The sequence below is a fragment of the Lissotriton vulgaris genome, chromosome 4_2, assembly GCF_964263255.1.
Source record: "Lissotriton vulgaris chromosome 4_2, aLisVul1.2, whole genome shotgun sequence".
In the NCBI taxonomy this organism is placed as follows: domain Eukaryota; kingdom Metazoa; phylum Chordata; class Amphibia; order Caudata; family Salamandridae; genus Lissotriton; species Lissotriton vulgaris.
The window spans coordinates 12,795,875-12,817,095 of NC_141692.1; the positions used below are offsets into that span (position 1 = coordinate 12,795,875).

The 21,221-nt window shown below is 44.8% G+C and overlaps 1 protein-coding gene across 2 annotated transcripts; it reads right to left on the reverse strand.

The window, feature by feature from the left end:
• Positions 1 to 3,955: 3,955 nt before the first annotated feature.
• On the reverse strand, positions 3,956 to 20,895 carry LOC147718129 (uncharacterized). 2 transcript variants are annotated; one of them, XM_086919201.1, is made up of 5 exons: positions 20,844 to 20,895; positions 16,257 to 16,373; positions 15,562 to 15,717; positions 7,098 to 7,247; positions 3,956 to 4,158 (listed from the first exon to the last, which is right to left on the reverse strand). In XM_086919201.1, exons 1-5 carry the CDS (start codon positions 20,893 to 20,895, stop codon positions 4,034 to 4,036), a joined length of 600 nt encoding a protein of 199 aa, XP_086775327.1. In that variant the 3' UTR covers positions 3,956 to 4,033. The 2 variants fall into 2 exon arrangements, with proteins under 2 accessions (XP_086775327.1, XP_086775325.1); XM_086919199.1 differs by having other exon boundaries at positions 16,257 to 16,376.
• Between the last annotated feature and the right edge of the window lie 326 nt (positions 20,896 to 21,221).

Below are 21,221 nucleotides of genomic sequence, written 5' to 3' on the forward strand. Positions count from 1 at the left end.
TACCCCATTTTTCTTGGACGGGCCCGCAGACCAAAATTGCTGCAGGAAGTGCCTATTGCGTATATGTGGGGTGGCCTTTGAAAGAAGGTGTGTCTCCCAAAGAAGAAAAATATCACCCCCTGCATTTCTGAGCAAGGACAGGACAGCTGATCTTTTCACTGGGTTGGTTAGACCCCGCATGTTAAGGCTAACTATCTTGAGGGACTTCTGCATCGGGTAGGTGTGGAGGTACAATGAGCTGTTGTGCCAGCATCTCGTTGACTAGGCCTTTACCAGACCGAAGGCCCCATTGCCTCACCAATATAAGCTGGAATGGGGGACTGACTTGTGTGGAAACTCCAAAGAAGAAATACCAATGACCAAAAATGCATCAAAGGGAAAACGAATTTCAGAATAGTTACAAAGAACAAAACACAACCATAGTTCGTCAGGAAATGGAGAACCAAGGAGGTCATGGCTTGGTCAGCAACAAGGGTTGCCGAGAGCAAGGGCTGCCTTTGCTCGCCAGTAGAGAGTTTGTCAGCGAGCATCAGGGATAGCCACCCGTGCCCCCCTGGCCGCTTATCATATTAACCAATCCGGTGCAGGCCAATTTCTCAGATCATGGGGTGACCGGGTGCTCTGACTGCTGTGATAGGGAGGAGAGCATCGCTTTCCTCTCCTTGAACATCATTGCCTCATCAGGGTTCAGATGGAGGCCGGCCTGCCAACTTGCTGCCATTGCGTTGATCAAAAAGAAACCCCCTCCCTAGGCCTCTCTACCTGCCCCGCTGTCAGCGTGCTATCAAGGGCCTCAGTGAAAGAGTGAATCTAGTTTAGTTTCTCTTGTAGTTTAAAGATGATGCAGAAGGGATGGACCCAGGAGTAGATGATGCCCTGCTCTTGAAGATGGGAGGTAACTACCCTGAGTTCACGCCGCTTGAGCAAAGTGGAAGCCACCAAGTCCAGGAAAAAGTGGGCATCTGGCCCCAGAAGTGAACTGGTTGGGCCTCCTGTGCCCTCCATATTATCTTATGGACGCACACAAGGATGTCCGGCGGTGGAGCTTTGTTTTCTCGGGGGAGTCCCACTCTGTGGACACGGTCGATCTGGATGTCAGTTGTGCTATCCTCGCTGAGTATCTGCTGGAACAGGGCCCCAACATAAACCCTTAAATTGTCCCCTTAGATTGTCCCCATCCTCTCGCCATGGCACACCTCGGATCCGTATAATATTCCGCCGAGAGCGATTTTCGAGATCTTTGTCATGTGCTTGTAGATCGAGATTCTGCTCTTGGAGGAGAAGTATGTCTTGCTGCATTTGGTGAAGTTTCTCCTCCCGGCTAAGATTGTGCTCTTCTAGCATGGCCACTCTTTATCTTACCTCATCTAGGTCCCTTTGCACCTCACGGAGATTGGCAGAGAGCTGGCCCTTAAGTACCTGTATGTCTTCTTTTATGGCAGCAAATAGTTCCATTATAAAAGTCTTAGTGGCTGGACCACCGCCCCCTCTAAGGCCCCATCGTGGCTCAAGCTGGCAGAGGTAGTGGGCCCTGGTAGCTTCAGAAGCATGTCTTTCACTGTTTTGTCCTTCTTGGTGTGTGCTTTCACCATATTGCAAGTACTGAGTGTCCTTGCCCCTGTCCTTCCCAGCCAGAGATGGGAAGCCAAGGCTTTCTGGATGGCCCGCTTCAAGACTATGTCCAGAAACGGCTCCCGTCGCTGAGTCACTGCTTCTCTATCAGCTTTCCGGGACCCGGAGTCCCCACCGCCGCATGCAGGCTCGGTTCAATCCTGGCCTGACAGGCCCTAGAGTAACCCCCGGTTCTCTCCATGCTGCACTGCTGGGCCTCACTCCCTCTCGGGCACAGGGCTGATGGCTACGCTTGCTGCTTGCTCCTAGTCCCCGCGCGGGCTTGTCTGACATCTCGCCAACGCGGACTAACGTGGTAGTAACCCCAAACCTCGCAGGCATTGTCAGGGCCACCTAACCTCCAGGGTTAACCATCAGCAACTCAGTTATAAATGCGTGCTTTATAATGGGAAACTTCTAGGCCTATTGGTTAAATGGGGGTGTTAGAAATGGCCCTTTGCCAAGGTTGCCCACAAACTGTTTACCTTCCTGCTCCCCTTTTTGCTGAATTTGTTTTTTTTTGTCCACTGCTAACCAGCGCTAAAGTACTTTTGCTCTCTGATCTAAACATGATTTAATTGGTTTACACCTGTTTGCCATATTAAATTTACTTGTAAGTCCCTTGTAGAATGGTATATCATATTCCCATATACTCTCCAATTAAACATTCAGTAAATATGTATCCATAAAAGATTCCGACCTGTCATAAAAGCAGTAGCGTACACTGAATAAGGTTCATTTTTTTCAAGGTAAGGTAAACAACAGGTGTAGAAAGTAGTCGCAGTCAAGTTACTGTGAACAAATATTACGTTTATTACTAACAGCCCCACACCTGGATAGGTGCGTTAGTCAATGTGCTAAATCAATCATATGACAGTTGGGCAGTGGGAGATGGGACCGTGGCAGTGTGGAATGTTGGGGAGACAATAGGGATGGAGGGGAACAAAGGATGCTCTCGCGCAGGAGAGCTGGAGAAACCACTGGCTCAAGGCTTGGGGGGGAAACTAGACTGGGTTACAACAACAGGTAGTTTTTTTTTATTATGGGTTTTGATACAGCACAAAGCAGACAAATTGCTGGTTTACAGAGCACATTAAAATTGATGCTGTAAACTCATAACTCTGCGTTAATCTTTTTTGAAATCATCAGCATAATGTGGCGGATATTTTGCATGAGCTTATGTTCAAAAATATTTTCACCTTTAAAGTCAAGAAACAGAAGGAAAGCAGGGATGGCTGGGAGCACCTGTTAAAAAGTACCAAGGGAAGCTGATTAAATAAGGGGTAGTCTCCTCAGAGTGGTCACTGATTGGCCGTCCCTGTGGAAAGGAAGAAGGATGAAATCAAGGCCACACCTCAGAAGCTGATTATCAATATCAGGATCCAAAACTTCCAGCTTCATCTCAGAGAGTAGGATAAAACTTTACTTTCTAGTGTTGGGATAGATTTGTTCATAATTACATTTGATTAGTCTGGAAAGGAATGAGAAAACTGAAGGGGGGAAAAGTACAAAAGTCAGCCAGTGTCTGCCTGGTGGAGAAGTGTGGCTCACTGGTTAGAGCAGGCAGACCCTGAAGCAGAGGTCAGACCCGGGACCAGGGTTCAATTTCCAACGCGGCAGGGTCTTGAGCTCAAATGTCCATGGATTTGATAATTCTCGCTTCGGTGCCTGACCTAATCATGGGTTCACACTCTGCAACTCTGGGCATTAAGCTTGCTTAATCTCCACAACGGCCCCCCTGCGGCGGGATGCCTGGCTTTCACCTTAGGGATGCCCTTTAGGGGCTATCTCACAGGGAAAAGCCAGGACGGGTTCCCAAGGCAAGCGCAGAGATACCCCTTCGGGGGTCGATTCAGGCGCTATATAAGAAACATAATAATAATAATAATAATAATAATAATAATAATCTGCGCATGCAGCGGTGAGTTCACTCTTCATGTTTCACATGTCAACACAGGGACTTGAGATGTACTTGGTAATCATATTTATTTCTGGATATACACTGACCATACAATCATAATTTGGGTGATGTATTTAAAATAGAAGAGGTGCTATTAGATTTTCATTTTCCTTCATGGGTACACATGAAGGAATCATAAGTAGCTCATCAGGAGGAGCAACTTTTCTGACCACAAGCCAGTATCTTTGGGTGGCTACAGAGCTTGGGCTTGGGTCACTTAAAACATCAAGAAGAGACATACCTCTGAGACACCCAGGCAATAAAGATGGCTGAATAAAGAGGGCAGTGGTCCATAACCAGCATGGTGGGCCAGAACAGTACAAAGCAGATTGCCTACTTATATTATGTGTCATAGGGAGGCTGACATGAGTATCTCTACTTCATTCTTACAGTCTTCCTCTTCATAAGCCCAGACTATTGCTGAGCTGGGGTGGGGCTGCATCAGAGGTGTGAATAATGGTCTCAAAGCTTCTCAGCAGGTGAACACAGTAAATCAGAAATGTAGGCTTGCGTCGCAAAGAAGGGCAATAATTTACAGAAATCTTTCGAAGCACATGCTTTCAGGCTATACTCACTCAGCCCTTCACCTGTGGAAAAAACACACAAGACAATAATAAGTCATTAAGTATGTAGCTACATAAATATGTTGTACATTTAGGTAAGAATTCATGCCCATCATGGCCCAAAGTTCACATGGTCTCATATTGCCCATTCATTTTCATATTGCCCACTAATACATACACTAGAAATGTTTTGAGTTCAACTGGTCCAGATTCCAGGGCCTGAGGTAACAGACTGAACTGTGAGTGTTACAAAAGGTCCCTAGGGGCCCATGGTGTGTGAATTAAGAGAACTGTCTGCATAAATGGTAAGTAATAATTTCAGGTTTAAATTGTCTAAAATAAATGTTGATAGCCCACATTAATTTATGGAGCTTATCTAAGGAGTCATTTTATTTTTTACTGTTTTTGGAATCCTTGTTCACCTTTTTCTTTTACAGTAAATGTTAGACATGTTGCATGCTCATCACACTGATTACCAGAATCCAAGAGTGTTCAGTTGTTTTTCTGAAAAGTTTGTAAATATCCATACCACATTCATAACAGAAAATATACTTTTATATTTTTGTATCTCTTTATGCTAACTCCTCTGGCTCTCTTGTATATTCTTTCATAATACTTAAAATACCACTTCACCTTGGTGATGAGTTCACAACAAAAAAGTCTATCCTTGTGGTTCATCATACTGCTTTCCTTTGGGCCACCAGAGTTGCAAAGTGAGAATAAATATGATCTATCTTTCTTTGTGCAGGGTTGTGGACAACAGCAATACCACAATCCTCTGGTTCCCGTGGCTCCAGCATGAAGTTTGGAGGCGACTGACTGGGCTTTGCAACCCTAGAGGAGTTGACCAGCCTGCCCTACGTTTATGGAACCACCAATAGCTCAGACACACACACATGTCCACAATGAAGGAAGATGTATTGTTGCTGGCTGCCTGTTATGTCTGTCTCCAGTGGTCTGTATGGAAAACATCACATTCAAGCTCATCCTTAATAAAAACATTCACAATGATTTATGGTGAGGGAGTATCCAAACACACCAGTTTTTCATTAAAGGTGTACAGATACCCAGAGTTCATAGCTTTTGTAACCTAGGCAATTTATTTGAAGGCTGTGCAATTGGAAACTCCAAATGATGCTTAGGAACCAGCAAATTAACAAATAACCTGCTGCTCTTTTCTAGATGAGGGTCAAGGCCTGTAATTGATATTATGTGCATCATATATATAATAGTAAATGTACTTCTGCTGCTAAGTATGCTTCTAATCCATGCAAAGAGCTGATAATTCATGTATCTCCAGCTTTATCTGCCACAAATAAGTGGGTCAGCATTATATTGAGGATACCATCAGATGACAACCAATGGAGATATGCTAATCTATCTAGAACAATCTGAAACCAGTCTGATTAGATAACCCTTTTTTTCAGATTAAATAATTTTTTGTATTCTCTTTTACCTATCTATCTTTTGCCTCCTGTGCAAACTGAAAAAAGATTAAATGATATGAAATGAGCCTACTTGGCTGTGCTTGTGACTGACTCTGCTCAATCATACAAAGAGGTGTTCAATCCTAAGTTCATCCTTAAACACACATATGTTATGCTTCGTCATGCCATGTCACGAATTGCACTCAATAAGAGTAACAGTAGATGGTCTGCTGGTAGTAGGAACTGAGCTTTCACCATACAGCATGAGGCTTACTTAATTGAGATCTGCAGAACACAGGCAGAGGAGGTGTGTGTTATTCTAAGGCAGGGGTAGCCATATCACTTAAAAATGTTAGCAGCTATGTGCAAAGCTTTAACTGATGCATTGACAATCACCAACCAATGCAGTGAAGACCAAGCTGATGAAGGAGCCTGATGACCGCGTTGAGGTGCAGTGCAGCAGCAGATATCTGGGCTTTGAATGCATTTGATAGGATCCACACATTACAGGTTAGAGCATCCTACCCCGCGTAGCTACTCGCCAATGAACATGCCACTTACGGAGAGAAGACTCTTTATTCTTCAGCATGTAAGCAAGTACTCGACATTCAATACCTGTATTCACTTTATTACCCTCTAAAGCCTACGGCAAAGGTCTGTAGAATCTATCAGGAATCAAAAGAGTTCTGTCATTCTTTATTTTCACAACACTACACAGGTGTCTTAGACCCAGGGGCAGTTTTATAAGGAAATGACGCATCTGCATAGATGCATCACTTTTCTTGCGTCAGCACAAATATCCTTGCACCACTATGAATGCGCTCTATTTCCAATATAGTGCTCTGCGGTGCAAGGATTAACAGAGGCGTTAGAAAATCTGTTGGCCCAAAAGTGACGCATTGCTGGAGTTGCTCATTAAGTAACGCAACTCCTACAATGCGCCACAATAGATGGGTGAGTCCCATTCAAAAAGCCCTGCGCCATTCCTTACGCCTGGTCTGAGCAGGCGTAGGGATTTTGACATAGTGAAGACGCAGGGTGATGCAGTTAAATCTTGTAGATTTCACTGCGTCAGTTCCACATGACTTTTTGTGTAGGACAGCCCACATTGCATACATTATACCTGGGTTGCAACATTTAAGCCGTGGCTGCGTCACAAAAATGATGCTGCGGCGGCACAAAAGTCATGCACGGGCCTTGTAAATCTACCTCTCAGTTCCCCAGACACTGCGGTTGATCCAACATTTAGCCTTGGTTTAGTTAACTTTCAACCCTGTACAGCAATTCATTGCATTTTAGTCCAGCTTTACGCCATACAAATACCACATCACCAGGGTATATTTGGTCAATGAGAGATGATTTTTACTTTGTATTCAGTATAATTGTATAGACAGAATATATTCTGTTGGATTCTATGTAAATAATTAGAATTAACTAATATGAACATCATTTGGTTTGAAACAAAAAGACCACAAACTAAGAAGTTTGGTGCAGTGGGATACATGACACAAAATAACAACTATCTGTGTATCTCACCAGGTCTGGCTGCTGTGCCAGAGTAGCTGGCACACGTGTCGTGCTCTCCGATGCACTGAAAGTCTCCAGATGCTGTGCAGGGGGTCGCGGACTGGTCCGTGAAGCATTCCTTACATGTATACCCGTTGGGGGTATTGTCTACTGCAGGCACTGAAACAATCAAAGACAGGAATTCTGAAGTCTGATTCTTTTCAAGAAAGGTGTGTTAAGTTGAGGCTACATTCTCCCACTAAACAACAATAGTATTAAACACCCACATTGCCGGAAAGTAAAACATATGTTGGGTTCATCTCATAAGGTACTGATTAAAAAAAAAAAGTGGTGTTTAGCCAGAATTCTTTACCATTAACTATGCTTTGCATAACTTGGTAGACCTGAAACACTGTATTCTCCATGACAGGGAGAAGTGAGAGCAGCAAGACATACACATCAGGCGTGCACCAGGGTGCAATGTACCCTTGAGTTTTAAGTAAATTGTGTCTCTGCCAAAGTGGTGAGTGTGTTTTGAACTTACCAGTTAGCGCCTGCTCTATGTCACAATATGCAGAGACAATGGGCTCTGGCATTAAGGTAACAGACTAACAAAAGGCATCACTATGGAGTCTTGATTGCATCTTCAAAAATAATTATGCTACTGGTAAGTGTGTTGAGTGTTTTGAAAGTTCACCTTCCTTGATGTCTTTTAGACTATGAGCAGGTGTAGGGCTAAGGGGCATCAGGCAAATGTTGCCTGCCCTTAGAGAGAGAGGCATTGCGTAGAGAAGAGACAACGTGGTATGCGTAAGTACAGCAGGTTGTGTCCTTTCTGCTTCTCTGGCCTTTATTTCAAAGCTGCAGCTAAAGGCCACAGTGTCTTTCCTGGCAGCTGTTAAAAGAAATCCAGATGCTGATCAGAGGCTAATATCAGAGAAGGTTTTAAATCCCGCAGATTCCTCTTCTTCAGGATCACCTTGACCCTCTGCTGAGAACGATCACCCGAATGAAGACAACAACAGTACTCCTGTAGAGGCACAGCTACAAAACAAAGTGATGCAGACAGGGACAGCTTCAGCACCGGTGGACTGTCTGATGGTCTAGTTTGACCTACAATGAAAGAAGTCTCTTTCATAATTTTATTTTCCACAGTCCCTATTGAGAGCAGGAAGAGACATTCCTGGGTTGCAGGATTTATATCTTTAGGTGTAAGACAAAAGCTCTAAAGAAAGAAGATATGTGGTGACGTACATCACCCACATTGATCATATCTATCTAATCTGTCCGTAAGGCCTTTGTCAAGGACAAATCCTGGCCTTAACTTCTCATTTAATGCATGAATTATGATGCTTTTGAAATTGGAGAGCTAATTAGGAACCTCTAAATTCCAAAAGTAGTCTTTGAGGTGAATTGTTGAAAAGTTATCAGGATGACCTGGCTTGTGTTGATGGTTTATGAATATCTTCCCAGACAAGCTTAAAGATTGACACTACTTCACTATCAGTGCCGTGAAGATGGCCATCACCAGAGAGAGTAGAGTAAGTGAAGAATACAGTCCTTCTTAAAGTGCCTTTGAACGAACAAACATTTCATAGAGTTCAGTTATCGGGACTGTTGAAGATATAGTCCCAAAATACCCTCTATATAGGAATCTCCATACACCTACACTGACGTCAGACCATACAGAATGCCACAGCCAGATTTATCCTTCTCCTTTCCCGAATAAAGCACATCACCCCACCTCAGGAAACTCCACTGGTTCTCCATACAGAAGAAATGCCAATTGAAGTTGCTGACCCACTCACACAAGGCTCTATACAACCAAGGGCTTGCCGACATTAATCACAGCCTGAACTTCCACTGCCCTCCCTTTCATTTGCCCATACCCCCTGCATCTACTGAATTTGAAGTCGATGATGCTCCTTCTCCCATATCACAGCAAAGACCTGTAGGAGCCTCCACACACACCTCTGGACCATCACCTCACTTCCAGAATTCCGAATGGCCCTCAAGTCCTGGATATCTGAATAAGCCTCTGGGGCCTGCAAGCATGTGAATACCCTATTGGGTGATCAGACACACTTTATAAACCCTGCATATAATAAAACACATTATTCTCAGGAGACACCAGAGGATCCAGACAAATCACTTCTCAGCAGCATTACAAGGAGACTTTTCCTCAATAAAGATAAAAACTACATAAAGCAACATGTTACATAAAAGTTTATAAATCTTACATTCAAACTTTTTGGGTCTTGTTTAAACCTCCTTGTTCAAGCAAACCACGGCCACGTGTTTCTGGATATCATCCGTCATCAGTAGAAATAAAAAACTAAATGTAATCTGGGTTTGCTGAGGAGGCAGCCGCAATCCATTCAGGTCTCAGTACCTCTCACAGGAGCACAGGTGCATCTCCACAAGCTCGTCAGCTCAATGGCTTCGGGGAGCGTTTACAAATAGAAAGGGGTGGGTGCACACTGCTTCACCTCTCAGCATAGTTCACCCCATAGCATCATGGGAATTGCAGTTCATGGTACGTGCTTACTTGAATATTTACTAGAGTATTCCACCAAAGTTGGTTCAAATTAGTTCTGTACATTTCTAGACACGTGTTTCAGGATATCATCCGTCATCAGTAGAGAAAAAAACAAAATGAATCTGGGGTTGCTGAGCAGGCTGGTGCAATCCTCTCAGGTCTCAGTACCTCTCACAGGTGCATTGGTTCGTCTCCACAAGATCGTTAGCTCAATGGCTGAAGGGAGCCTTTTCAAACAGAAAGGGGTGGGAACACACTGCTTCACCTCCCAGCAGAGTTCGTCCCATAGCAATATTGGAAATGCCGTTCATGGTACATGCTTACCTGAATATATACTGGAGTATTCAACCAAAGTTGGTGCAGGTCAGTGCTGTACATCTCTAGACACATGCTTCTGGATATCATCAGTAGAGATAAAAACTAATGTGATCTGGGGTTACTGAACGGGCTGCCACAGAAACACATGTCCAGAGAGAAACATGGATGATGGACAGTACATTTGAAATATGTCCCAAACCATTTTACCAATTCTACACAATCCATGGACACAATAGCAACATCCCCTTTATGCATGCACTATTACTTAACAAACAAACAAACAACTGCCTGTGTAGAACTGCTAACGAAAATAAAGCTAACTACTAATAATTGCTACCCACAAAAAATGATCATAGAATCGAACAGTCATTATTACAAGCCGTCCTGATAAATAACTCTCAGAGTATATGGAGACACCTACAGAAATCTACCCTTTTTTGTAGAATATGTAACTAATGCTAAATTTGCACATGATATAAAAAATTGCACTAGCTTACTACGTTCCAAGAACAGAAGTTGCGGAACACTACAATTTATTAATTGAAAGCCCATTTTACTAAACCAAGGAACAAAAAACAAAGTCACCATCTAGACTATTTCGAGGATAAATGGGTGGAAAGGCTACATAGATCTGGACATAGAAGACAACCAAAATTAAACATTCCATAGTGGAGTGTGTACAATAGTAACCTAAACAAGATGGCCTAATGCCTTCCAGGCAACAATGGGAAGAACCCAACCTACCCTACATAAATGTATTGGAATTGATCGAAACTCGAAGAAAGCTACCAACAACTAAGATTACAGCAATCAGTAACACAGCAAAACAAAACAAACTAAAACAATGTGCAAACATTTACAATTCAAAGTAAGGCTCTATCCAAATACGAAAGGACTAGAATACTCAGAATCTATTGCAAAATCCATAATCTAAAAAACTTCCACACATACATAAAAAGTACCAATGTCTAAATTTAGTGGTCGATTAGGATGGCACCCCCGAGGTGGAGGGATTAGGATATGACCGCCACCCTGAATCAAACTGCAAAAGTTTAGGCACTGGGGGCAAGTAAAGCCCATAGATAATCTCCTCTCAGCCTTACCAATCTCCTGGTTAATTGCCCCCATCATTTAGCTCGGTAAGAGTCATCAGTGGCCCTTTTATTATTAGACAAATGGTCAGAGTTTGCTGCTTTTCTCTTGCCCATGATCAATGAATGCTGTCCAAAGCAGCCTACCACAAGTGGCTGTCAGGATCTAGAGCGTCCACAATTACATTTGTTATGCAATTAACAAGTGCTCTCCGCACTGATTACCACAGTCCTGGGCTTTCTCTGGCTTGGCTTCGGAGGGAACCAGCTCCAAAGTGGGGAAATCCGGTCTGCTGTGTCCAGTTGGTTGCCTCTAATACAAGTGACCAGCCAAGAGGGTAAGCCAAGCCCAGCCTTGTTCAGCAATGGACGGGCAAAGACGGGACTGCCCTTGGGCACACTTATGTGCGGGAGCACTGTGCTGCTTTATGCACCTCTGGGCACGGTGAACACTCTATGGCGCCTCCTGGTGCATTATTTCCTTGGGGCTGAAGTCTCCCGGGACAAGTGTCAGGCAGGCGTTGGTGTCGATGAGGGCTCCCACGCTGCGGGAGCCCAGAGCTGCTTTCTGTGCATCCGGGTGCAGTAAACACTTGTTGGCACCTCCTGACATGTTGGTTCCCGGGGGAGGCAGTGGTTTAAAACCCACGCTGCTTTTTGCACCTATGGGTGCAGTAAACACTTGATGACACCTCCTGACGCATTGGTTGTGAGGGGCTGTAGTCCCCCGGGACCTGTGTCAGGGAGGCAGTAGCATCGTTGATAATATATGCATGCTAAATACCCAAATAATATTTTGCTATTTGAAAAAAATGTATATGCTTCAAAACATTTCCATTATATAAAATAACATTTTGAAATATAAACTATGTTTTAAAATGTTATAATTGTTTTCATTAGTTACAAAATATGATGCAAAATGTATTATTGTCTTGCTTTATAAAAAATGCATTAAAAATGTTATACATGGGAGGAGGAGCCAAGATGGCCGCGGAGACGGACGTGTAGTCTCCCGGCTCCCGGAGCCTTTGTCTCCCGCACAGCCATCCTGTTTACTATCCTGCTATTGCGTACCAGCGGGATGTTTGGAAACGTTTCCTGACTCTACTGGTGTTCCTCCGATGTCCCAACCTGTTTGCTAACCTAAGGTATCGTCGAGATACACGCCGACTCCTCTCCTAGCCCTTGACCCGGGACCTCAGATACAGCGCACCGCCTGTGTCTGCTGCAGCTGCGGGGGCTGATCGATCTGGAGCAGCGCTGACATCCTGTGTTGGTCGGATGGCTCTGTGGTCGTTTACACCGGGCGCTTGTGTGGAGGGCACTGCTGGCCAGCTGGGAGTCTATTTTATCGCCTCATCTGTGGGACTCGGAAGGTGAGCCGCGCTTTGCCCTCTCCAGTGTCGGAGGTGCCCCCGGCTACCGGGGCTCCTTCCTTGCCTCGCCTCTGCCTGTGCCGAGCGGAGAGGGACGCCTCGATATGAGCCGTCCACGATTGCGGACTTGTCCTGTTCCGAAGGGATTGATTACCGCACCACAGCGCTGATCTCGCCTGTAATCCTTTGTTGTCCCTGGAGGCAGGATCAAGACGGCTGGCTCCCCAACAACTATGGCGGACGGCGCCTCGGCTCCTGCCCGGTGTACCCAGCTCGTACCCGATTGGGAAGCGGACCTGTCTACTGCGCCTCGTACCGCGGGGGTAATGAATGATCAACAGACATTTACCCGCGCATCTGTGCTTCGTGCTCTTACTCGACTGCGGGATGAGTGGCGTGCAAACTCGAGACTGTTGAGGGAGAAACTGGATGGGTTTGTGACTGGATCGTGCTCTACTTTGCCTGCTTTCTCTCCTCGCTATGTCTATCAGCCTCCGCTGATCCCTGTCAGTGATACATTGTTGCCGCGGGAGTGTGTGACTAAACAGCAACTTCGCGATGATACAGAGTGTGAGCTGCGATCTAACCGCCCTGGCGCTGCTACAGTGTCTCCCTCCCCGGTGCGACACTCAACCTCGGCCACGGAGTCCACGGGGCTGCTGCTACAACATCCGACTATCCTTTTATACTGTGCCTATTCAATGGAGACATCGACACCTTCTGCAATGCAAAGAGTTATTATATTGAAAATGCAGCTCCTTCTATGTGTCGGCTCTGGTTGGGACTGGCGACGTCCATTTTGTCCCTGGACATTTCTTCATCATCCAGTGCGGCCATTTTGCCTCTTTGTTCTCACTGGGGCGGGCTTTCTCCTTTTCTCCGACGGCTGTGGCTTTTCACGGGGGGTGGATACGTGGGGTCACCCAAGATCGGGCCAGGGCTAGGTGATTTCTTTAGTGTGATGGACGCATTGACGGGCGGAGACTAGGATGGGACTGCTTCTTGTCTGATTTACTCGCACATTTGGAAATGACTCCCCCCACCTGCAGTTATGCTTGCTACTTCTGTCGTGCTGATGGTAATTGGGGTGGGGGATGCTTACGGGGCCGGTGGGGACCGGGAGTATGTTGAACTTACCTCCTCCCACCTCTTCTGAGAGTTGGAGATTGGGATGGTCTTTTCTCACTCTCTATATTCTCTTTCCCACTTGGGGGTTCTCTTGGGGTGACAGGCATGCCTATTGGGGGGGGGGTGGGCCGTGGCCTTCCGCTGGTATGCAGGGTGGGGGGATGGGATGTGTTTTATGTTTTCTCTTTGTTTCTATGGCCCTCTTTCTTTTTTTTCTCTTCTTCTGTTTCTTTTTCTTCTACACCTCTTCGCTTCCTTTGGGGTCGGGGTTCAGTGTTATTAGGGAGTTTATTGTATCGTATCATTATGTGTCATAGCGGTTGGTCCTAGTTCTTTGATGGTGGTCAAATTGCTTTCTGACAAATGCCTTCCCCTATCACGCCTCCTTCCGGGTGCTCCTTAAATGATGATAGCTATCCTGGTCAGTGATTAGCTTCGACTCTCTTCGTAGTTTTATAAATTGTACTCGACAAAATCATAAAATTAAACCTTTTTCTATCCTCATGCTATGGTTCTATGCTCCACATGATACTCTTCGCTCAGAGACTGCTTTAACGGCGTTCTGTCCTATTGGTTCTTTTTTATCCTTTTCCCATATGTCATAGCTGCCGGCCCGAGGGGTTGTAGGCAGACGCTGTGTATTGTGCATTTTACAAATAAAGGTTTAAAAAAAAAATGTTATACATACAATGAAGTGTACAAGTTTCTTTTCTTGTTTTTTTCCATAAATACAAATTGAAATATGAAATACAAATTCATTTATTTACTTACTTTCCGTTTTAACTTACATAAATCAAAACTGCAATAAAATATGTATTAAATACGAAACAAGTTTATAAATATATTAATAAACATATATGACATACTATTATTATTAAAACCTACATTGTCAGTAAAATTACTAGACACTAAGGGGTCTATTAGGATGACGGGTGGATCGCTGAAACCGGGCTGGCGGTAGCCACAGCTGGCGCAGTGGGGCGATCCACCCGCCACCCATACCTGAAAGACCCCCTCTATATTAGTATGGTTGGGGGTCCGCGGTGGACGGTCTTTTCCGCCAGTCGACTCGTCACCCGTGCAACATGCATTTTTTACATTGCGGCAGGTACTGTTTATAGCACTGCTCACCGCAATGTTAAAAATGCAGAATGCACCCGCCAGTGCCTGCCAGTGTGGCGGGCATATCCTAATTTATATGGCGGGACCATGCTACGATGCGGTGGCGAGCGGACATAGTCTGCCCCTCATCGTAATAGGCCCCTAAACAATCACTAATGGCAGCTGGTGACGACTGAAAGTGGTGCGTAGTAGAACCATTCCTGTCCTTCACTGCGGCAAGTGATTTTGGGGTTAAGAGCTGGGGCAAGGAAGAGTGAAACAGAGTAATGAAGATCATTTGTGAGAAGTCATGTCAATAGCTAAATCAAGCTTATGCACTTACAACCAGCGAATGCACAAAGGATATACATCCCCTCTGTTACTCTAGTCTAAGACACAATCTACATAAAAATTGAATGTTCCTCCCATTACAGAAGTTGAAGCTGCACATTGTATATACCTTGTACATCCCCTCTGTCACTGATGTCACAGTCACACAATCTATGTACCTTGCATGTCCACTTAGTTATAGATGACAGAATCAACGACTGCATGTACCCTAGATATCCCCTCCGTTACTGATGTCAGTCATTGATTTTACGTGCTCTTCGCATCCCTGTGTTACAGATATTGTAATCACAAACTGGCAATACCCAACACATCCCCTGTGTTACAGATGTCAGAGTCACATATTGTACCAACCCTTTACTTACTCTCTAATACAGATTTTAGAGTCACAGACTATGTGTTGCATACACATTGCTTCTGTTACAAATGTAAGAATCAGGGTTCAAAGACTGAATGTACCCTGCACACCACCTCCACTGAAGATGTCAGAATCAAACTGTACCTGACCTGCATTCCACATTCATGAGCCGTAGACTGCATCCAACCTGCACAGAGCCTGTGAACTGGATGTCAGTACACCCTCTTGTACATACCTTCCACATCCCCTTTGTTGCAGGAGTCAGAGTCACAGCATGTTACACTGATCTGGAATGAAACCTCTGAGTTTTTGATGGAGATCTCCCTACCACAGGTTGACTTCTGGAATGGCTCCATACAGTCCTTGAACGCAGATAGATAAACGTGAGTCCCTGTTGGCAAAAATGTATGTTTTGATTCAACCAAAAAACTGATCTTAATATTAGTTCCTAAGAAGGCATGGTAAAGCAGCATGCGTGAAACAGCTATACCCAGAAAAACAAAGGTTTAGTGTATCAAAATAAAATTACATCACTGTTTTTCAGCAAATATACATTTTCAGTATGTAGAAAAAATTAATTCCCCAGATTTGTGAAAGAGCTGTCACACCTGACCTTTCCCACAAAAAGGGTTACTCAATGAAACTCTGTTACTAATGCCACCCACTTACCTTTCCTTTGTAACATTTGCCACAATTGTGTCATCCTATTCTTATTGCCATAGATTGTTTGCAAATTAGCAGTTTGAAAACAGGCAATCAAGAGAACTGGGATTGGAAGGTTGAAGTATTTATACCAGACAGCACCAGACAGGAATACAGGTGAAAGTTAAAGAATATAAATATCTTGGTCACTGGTACTTATTATTTTAAAAAGTAAGCACAGACTAGAATGTTGATGATTCAGGCACATTACAGGTTTGTGGCACTCACCCTGTGTGTCATTCTCCAGCCCTTTGACGCAGTGAGTGACACCGGGAGCGCATTGCTTGGTAACATCTGAGCATTGGCTGGTGCCGGTTGCGAAACACTTCTCGCAGTATAGACAATCTGCTGGAAAAAGAAACACAATCTAGAGTTCTTTGTATAACTTTGCTATTTGTGCAAATAGAGAGATATATGAGTTATAAACAAGTGTATATGTGCTGACAATTCTCTTTTCATGTTGGAATGTTTTGGGATTAAGAAAAATGCAAGACATTTCTGGGCTTCCGGGTACAAGAAATGTTGGTAGAGTGTTCCAGCTTTTTGGAGGGTAGAAGAGTGAAGGGACATAAACACAAAAAGATGCTTTGAGATAGATGAGCAAACACTGAGGTAGAATGAATATTGTAAATTATTGAGAGGCATGATGGCATACTCCGTCACAAAGTAAAAGGATATCCCTCTGCATATTAGTACGTTCCATAGGATATTGTAGAATTGTGATATAGCAGATGGGATATCAGTCATATTTGTGACAGAGTGACCATGTCCACAAAGACAGCAATAATGTCCAAAGACAGAAAGAGACTGTCAGAAGCATAGAAATGACTAGGAAGGAGCAGATGGAGACAGACAGAGATAAATAGATAGAGATAAGGAGAAATTGAGATACTTAGAGATAGGTAGAGCTAATTAAAGACAGAGGAGCAGATTTATTAAGTTTTGACGCAACCCAACACAAAGCAGTAACCAAAGCTGATGTGCTGTGTTGTGTCAGAGGCACAGAGAAGAACAGCACCATATTTACTAAGATGTTGTGCTATTTGCCCCTCTGCCTGTAATGGATCACTTTTCACTGCCTTGCATCTTGCACTCACATCGTAGTTCAAATCAGTTGTGTGATGTCTCTCATAGGTTTTGTATTGGAAGGCTGCCCTTCCAAAACAAAAATTGGCATATTTAGCATTATCTCACATAACACAATGCACCAAGAAACCTTGCTGTGCAGGAGAGAGAGTGCATGAATGTGACATATGCATCAATATATGGTGCAGTCCTTTTCTATGTCTGCACTGGTGCACAAACTGGGCCAAGTGCCAACACAGCCACTATTGTACCATGCATGCCTATGTTACAGCCAGGATTGTGTTTGGGACACTTAGAAAGAGGTAAAAACAAGTAGAAATAAAGATATATCTCCTTTCTACTCCTCCCCTCAGAATGCTGGACAGACCACCACTTCGTACACTTCACCTTCAAAACAACCACCACACCCAAATCTGCCCAATGCCTGCCACAAAGGAACTGGAGCAAGATTACAGAGGAACACCTCAACACCACCCTCCTCCATGACCCCCCTCTGCCACGACCGACACCAACTCTAACAACACACCCTGAAGGCCTCCTGGTTCACCACTGACCTCCAAGAATCCAGGTGCTCCTGCAGACGCATCGAGAAACTCTGGCAGAACTGGAGACCCACCGAAGACCAGAACACCTACAGGGACGCCATGAATGAATATCACCAGCGAATAAGAGCCACCAAGCGGACCTCTATCAAGAACAAAGCCCACACCAATGCAAGTAATCAAAAATAACTTTTCAATGTCATACAGTAGTTCACCAAACCCCCCAGCATACCCCAGCATGTCACAGCATCGCAGGACCTCTGCAACAATCTCAAATCCTACTTACACCTGAAATTCAAGGCTCTCTATGACAACTTCAGCAAACAGACTCCAGACACCACCTTCCTCGACGCCATCAACAACCAGCCCACCATCACCACTTTTAAACTGGCTACCACAGATGATACCGCAATGACCATGATGAACACCCACTCAGGAGCCCCCACGGAACCCTGCCTGCCACACATTTACTACAGAGTTGCTGCCTCCATAGCACTCGAACTAGGCAAGACCATCAATGCATTCCTCGAATCCAGCATCTTCCTTGATGACTGGACGTGGGCAGAGGTCAACCACCACCTCAAGAAACCCTCGGCCAACCCGACAGACCTGAAAAGCTACTGACCCATCTATCTCCTTCCCTTCACAACTGAAGTCACTGGGAGATTCATCAATGCCCAACTGACGTACCTTCATCAAAAAGAGCGCCATTCTTGACTCCTAGTCTGGATTTCGCAAGCACCCACAGCACGAGACCGCACTCCTCGCCGCAACCGCTGACATTCATATGCTACTCGATCAGGGCAATACTGCGGCCCGCAACCTACTAGGCCTCTATGCAGCCTTCAACACTGCCTCACACCTCATTCTCACAGCCAGACTCCACAATACTGGTATACAAGGAACCGCCCTTGACTGGATCAGCTCCTTTCTCTCCAGCAGAACCCAAAGGATCAGACTTCCTCCCTTCCTCTCCGAACCTACAGAGATCAACTGTGGAGTACCATAAGGATCCTCGCTCAGTTATACGCTCTTTAACATCTACATGGTCCACCTCGCCACCATCGTCAGATAGCGTGGGCTCATCATAGCGTCCTACACCGACGACACCCAGCTCATCCTCTCCCCCACAGAAAATCCAGAAGATACCAGAGTCTGCTTCCAGGAAGGAATAAAGGATGTTGCACCCTAGATGAGCAACAACTGCCTGAAGATCAACTCGGAGAAGACAGAGGTCCTCATCCTTGGACCCTCCTCTACTGCCTGGGACCACATCACTCCTAAGGTCTATGTACAAAATTTTGGCATCATCCTAGACTCCTCCCTTGCCCTGACCCGCCAGATAAACGGCTTTGCCTCCACCTGCTTCAACTCCCTCTGAATCCTCTGCAAGACCTACAAACGGGTCCCCCAAAAATGCAGATAGACCGTTACCCACAAACTCATAAACAGCAGACTGGACTATGGCAATGCCCTTTACACCAGAATCCACAGAACCCTGCTACACAAGTTCTAAACCATCCATAACACCGCAGCCAGACTTGCCCTGCAAGACCTCCACTGGCTCCCAGTCGAGAAGTGAGTAACCTTCAAGCTACTCACCCATGAATACAAATCACTTCATAACATTGGACCCAAATACCTCTGCTCTGCCGACCTCACCTTGGCAGAGACCCAGTGCCTCTGCAGAACCAGAGCAGGCAGAAGAGCCTTCTCCTACGTCGCAGCAAAGGCCTGGAACGAGCTCCTAGTCAACATCAGACGCTCTGCTACTCCGCACACCTTCAGAAAGTGCCTAATGACCTGACTTTTCGACTGATCTGGAGCTGCACAACACCTCCCCCCAGTGCCTTGAGACCCTCACGGGTGAGTAGTGATCTCTATAAGTCCTTGATTGATTGATTGATTTAATGCTTAGCATTCTGATGCATTGCCACGTCTACCAGTATTGGCAAATCTGAAATGTTTCAGAATCCACGGGTTAACGTGTGCAAAACCTATGCTCCACCCATCAAACCTCTCTGTGGTTGTGTAAAGCAACAAAGAGATTTGAGCTGCCTTGCATTACTTCAGATTTAGCAACGCGTGCAAGGTCACACAAGGCGGTCTTGCATCAACCACAAAATGTACAGTAGCCATACACATGTAAGTGGCTGTAATCCTAAATAGGAGACCAAGACAAAGTCCTACATGGACATTACAGAATTACAGTCCAGATGCCTAGTGATGTCCATCCTATGGAAGAGGAGGGCTCACACACATATTTGTGTCACCGGGAGAGGAGCATCACCACAATGGGGCGACCCTGTGTCCCTCAGAACCTGGGTATGGATAAGAAAAACTACAGTGGTTCTGTTGTAGTGAAAAAAGAATAACTCAATATTGGGATTCATCAAGAAAAGGGTTGCTTAGTACATAACAAATAATTAGCAATTATATTTTATTAAATACATTGAAGCTCTCATAGATATATGCATTTATCTACAAGGGTGTCAAAGCTAAATTCACAGAATTGCAGTGACAGTGCTCAGTGAGAGTGGTGAAGTGAATATATACAAAGTGAATAAATGAGGGATTTAGGAAATGGTCAGAAAACACAGGGACAAAACAATATATCCGGTGGCTAGCCCATTTGCTTAGTGATTCAGACCAGGAGATTTGTTGGAGGTGAATCAGATATTGGGAGCAGCCGCTCAGTGTATAAGTACCACCTTTATAAACAGAGCAGCTGCCCCTCCACTGTAGAAGTGGTAAGGAGTGGGCGCTGTTTAGACGGCATGCCAGGTGCACATTTTGGAGTAAGGGTGACTATACAGCACATTGTCCCCTCCTTGACCAGGAAGCCGGTATCCCCTAAAGTCTAGGGTTAATCTTACCTACACCTTAATTCAGGTAAGTCTCTCCTGAGTTAACTCTTAGGTTTTTTTAGTATACAAACACATTTGGCCACAGAATTGCCACAATGTAGTTGGGGATCCCTGTCCTTGAAGAATGCCTTATCAATAAAATTTAGAGGGAAAGGCAGGATACAGGGGAAATAATGTGATAGTAGATAAAGTCAGCTGGGGACATTTAAACTTACTGAGGACTTCTGGTGAGAATGAAGCACTGTCCTGATCAATACATTCTGAGCACCTTTGTGCATTGACACAATAAAAGAAAATATAGAAGGTTCTGTCAATCTTACCTCCAGTTATCAGTGCCTGGAGAAAGGCCACAGCTGCAAGGATGGCCCTCATGATGTTAGGACAGTAAAGAGTAGGGTGAAGGAGTCTCTGACCTGGATCACTTGCCTGGGTCTTCTGCACATCTCATACTCAGGGCATGTCTTTTATACGGCCACAGAAAGGGTGCAGCACAGAATACCTGAACTCTTGTACACAGGATGTGGCTGAACTCTTTGTGTGTAACTTGGTGCACTTCGCTGCATGCTGGCATCATCCCTGAGTAGTGTATTTTAATAAGCTGTATTACATGATGCACTGCAGGTTTATTGAGTCAATACCAAACTGTACTGAGGCCATGATTCTAGGATCAAGGCTAAATTACAATAAGTCAAACATTT

What these genes read in the sequence shown, in the direction of transcription:
- LOC147718129 (XM_086919199.1), bottom strand. Translation starts at nt 20,895, where the DNA reads ATGAGGGCCATCCTTGCAGCTGTGGCCTTTCTCCAGGCACTGATAACT. An exon ending in GCTGGAGAATGACACACAGG is followed by an intron (nt 15,718 to 16,256) that starts GTGAGTGCCACA and finishes TTTTGCCAACAG; the next exon opens with GGACTCACGTTTATCTATCT. An exon ending in TGGCACAGCAGCCAGACCTG is followed by an intron (nt 4,159 to 7,097) that starts GTGAGATACACA and finishes TTTTTTCCACAG; the next exon opens with GTGAAGGGCTGAGTGAGTAT.